Below are 3,648 nucleotides of genomic sequence, written 5' to 3'. Positions count from 1 at the left end.
AAAAAATTTATTGCTATTTTCTTTTGGATGGGTTTAGTTCAGTGTTCCACACTGAAGTGTTATTAATCTCAATATACATTATACTAAAATTCTATTCGTTCAATATTGTCAAGAAACAAACCTGTTTGAAATATTGTTGAGGATGTGGCATTTTCACAAAAATGAAGAGATAACTGAAGAAAGATTGCAAAATTATCACCTCTCACGAATGAACTTTTGAAAATTTTTCAAAAATATTACACTCCAAACGAGTTTTTTTGTATCGGCCAAACTATATTCCCTTTTAAGGGACGTTTAAATTTCAATCAATTTAATGTTCGGCATCAAACTGTATAAACTATGTGTTGAAAAGGTTTATTCCAACAACTTAACAGTTTATTGTGGACAAGACAAAGTGGAAGGTTTACAAAGTGGAAACAAAGGACGCACTATTTATACCGACAATTACTACACCAGTATTTCATTAGCTCATTCATTATTAGAAAAAGAAACTTATCTGGTGGAAACACTGAGAGCTAATCGAAAATTTAATCCAAAAGATATTATACAAAAGCAACTCAAAAAAGGTAAGAAACTAGCTGCTGAAAGTAATACTGGAATAGTAATTCAAAAATGGAAGGACCAACGTGATGTTTTGACATTGAACACAAAACATACTTCAGAGCTTTTACAAGTTACCTCTGGGCGCAAGCAAACGGAAAAACCGTTCACTGTTGTTAATTGCAATAATCATAAAGCTTTTATTGACGTATCTGATCAGATGAAAGAGTATGGTACTACTTTAAGACAAGGCGTGAAGTGGTATAGGAAATTAGCTTTAACATCTTACTGAAACATCATTAGTGAGTACTTTTATACTACATCAACAGGTTACGAACAAGATGACCATTACTAGATTTAAGGAACTTGTCTCGTTGGAACTACTTCAAATACAAAACACGGAGCATTATCATCGTAATAAATCTCCATTGCCGCAGCATATTTATGTTAGAAAATGTTGATCGAAATGGAAGTCACAGATGTGTTGAGTGCTATAAATATCTGATTGGATCTGGTCGTCAAACACAAGATCAAATAAAACAGTCACAAAATTTAGATGCAATATTTGTCAAAAAAGTTATTGTTTATCCTGTTTCTTTTCAGTTTATCAGTGTACTAAATAAATGTATATTTTTGCTTAAATTTATTGTATTTTTTAACATTAATAGTCTTTTATATCTTTGTAGTATAATTTCTTAATAAATGAATAATAAAACGTGTGTTTCTTTGCGTAAGTTTTTATTTCTATAAATAATAATATGCGTAAAAAGCTGTTTTATTTTTATATAGTTTTACAGCCATGTGAAGCCCCTTTACTCATAATTATAGAGGCCAAATGCATTTTCTTGTTCTTACAGCCATTGTATACATTATTTTCCATAAGCATTTCACGGCGTTGAATAGTATATGCGGCTTCAAACAGCAGTAACGTATACACCTGTCCAAGGTGCATGACTGGCTTCACATGGCCAGAAAGTCAAATTTGCTGTGATGTCGCAATGATATCTCATGGCAGCGAAGGTGTTAAAGCAGTTTTCTAAATTCTGTGACCATAGTCTTTAAAAGACATTTTTTGAGAAGAGAATGATAAAATAACCTTACTTATGTTAACACAATATTTTTTTTTCGCCTTCTTCTTCTTCTTCAAGTGCCATCTTCGTTCCGAAGGTTGGCGATCATCAGGGCTATACGTATTTTCAAAACTGCTGACCGAAACAATTCGTTGCTGCTACAGCTATACCATTCCCGTAGATTTTTTGGCCAGGAGTTTCGTCTTCTTCCTATGGACCTTTTTCCTGCTATTTTCCCTTGCATAATTATTCGAAGCAGTTCATATCTTTCGCCTCTTGTAATGTGTCCCAAGTATTGCAGTTTTCGTTTTTTGATCGTAAATATGACTTCCTTTTCTTTATTCATTCTTCTCAAGACCTCGACATTTGTGACTCTCTCGGTCCATGATATTCTCAGGATTCTGCGATACATCCACAGTTTAAATGCCTCTAATTTTTTGGTATCAATCTTTTTCAACGTCCATGACTCCATTCCGTAGAACAGCACAGAAAGTACGTAACATCTCATCAGGCGAAGTTTCATTTTAAGGCTTAAATCTCTTCCGCAGAAGACTCTCTTCATTTTAGTGAATATGGATCTGGCTTTTTCTTTTCTTATTTTGATTTCTGCTGAGCTATCGTTGTCTTCATTTATAAAAGTGCCTAAATATTTGTATTTGCTAACTCGATCGATAATTTCATTGTGTAAATATAGATTTAGGACAGTTTGTGTTGATTTCGATATTACCATAAATTTAGTTTTCTTTATGTTCAAAGATAGTCCGTATTCTTCGCTGCAGTGTTCTATCTTATTCACCAATGTCTGTAGCTCTTCAAGTGTTTCTGCGATCAGAACGGTGTCGTCGACAAATCTCAGATTGTTTAATCCCACACCATTTATTTGAATACCTACGGATTGCTCAGAGAGTGTTCTATTCATTACGTCTTCGGAATAGAGATTAAACAGGGTTGGTGACAGTATACACCCTTGTCTCACACCTCGCTTTATTTCAATTTCTTCAGTGGTATTATTCTCTACTCTCACTACTGCTTTCTGATTGTAGTACATATTTGCTATTATATTATTCCGCCTAAGCTCCTCTAATATTTATTTTTGTTTCAATATTTTTGGGACTGGTAGATTTTCCTTAGTCTGTTGTGAATACTTTTTGAAGTTGTTTTGTTAATTTCAATGGTTTCCAAATTCTCCTCATTTTTTTAATTTTATTAGTTTTCTCTCAAAAGTAAGAACAAATAAGAGTCTGAATCTACAGCTTTCAGTATAAGATCTAGCTAATATGAAACAAAGTATAGGGCCTGGTGCTTTTACTAAACCGAAATAGTTATTTTTAAAAACTCACATACTCCTATGTATTGCGAAATTAGTACAAACTTCTTTAGGGAATTCTTTAAAAAAAATTGTAATGTTCTTAAGAGAGAAAAATGTATTATTTTAAAATATGATTTAACTTAAATCACTTATAGATAACTTTCCAAATATTTTTAAGTCTTTTTCTAAACTTTGACAAACCAAGGGATTTAGTTTACTAAAAGCCCGGCATCTGGTATAATATTCACTGCCACTTCGTGCAGTTTGGGCTTCGTTTGGGCGTGTCAAGAAACAAGACAGTAAGTTTAGATATAAGAGAATATATAGAAATTATTTATGAAATTACACAACGCTTTAAATAAAATATAATGGCCTAAAATAAAAAAAAATAATCTTTGATTTTGACCGATTGAGTTTGTTATTTGTATTCTAAAATATTTAAGATAAGATGTATAAGGTAGTTAAAAAAAGTTGATATGTTGTATAAGTAAAACATAAAAGCACACAGTAAAACATAACCGCAGAACTGATCAAATACTTAACCCGGGAGAACTCGACTCACGGTCATTTTGGCCCAGTTTTTTAAAAATATCATGTGGCACGATTTTTAGAAGAGATAACTACTTGAAATCCTTGGAATGCTTATTTAGATGTTTTCAGGTAGTTTCGATATTTACGTCAAAGAGAAGTAAGTAATTAAATCTTCAGTTGTTCTCACACGGTGCTTTC

General features: G+C 32.4%; 1 protein-coding gene across 1 annotated transcript; it reads left to right on the top strand.

Annotated features, from left to right (window-relative positions):
• Positions 1 to 313: 313 nt before the first annotated feature.
• On the top strand, positions 314 to 832 carry LOC140442107 (uncharacterized). The gene has a single exon (XM_072533184.1). The coding sequence runs from the start codon at positions 314 to 316 to the stop codon at positions 830 to 832; it is 519 nt and encodes a 172-aa protein (XP_072389285.1).
• The last annotated feature ends 2,816 nt before the right edge of the window (positions 833 to 3,648 follow it).

The sequence above is a fragment of the Diabrotica undecimpunctata genome, chromosome 5 (assembly GCF_040954645.1).
Source record: "Diabrotica undecimpunctata isolate CICGRU chromosome 5, icDiaUnde3, whole genome shotgun sequence".
Lineage (NCBI taxonomy): Eukaryota > Metazoa > Arthropoda > Insecta > Coleoptera > Chrysomelidae > Diabrotica > Diabrotica undecimpunctata.
This window is presented reverse-complemented; position numbering and strand designations above follow the sequence as displayed.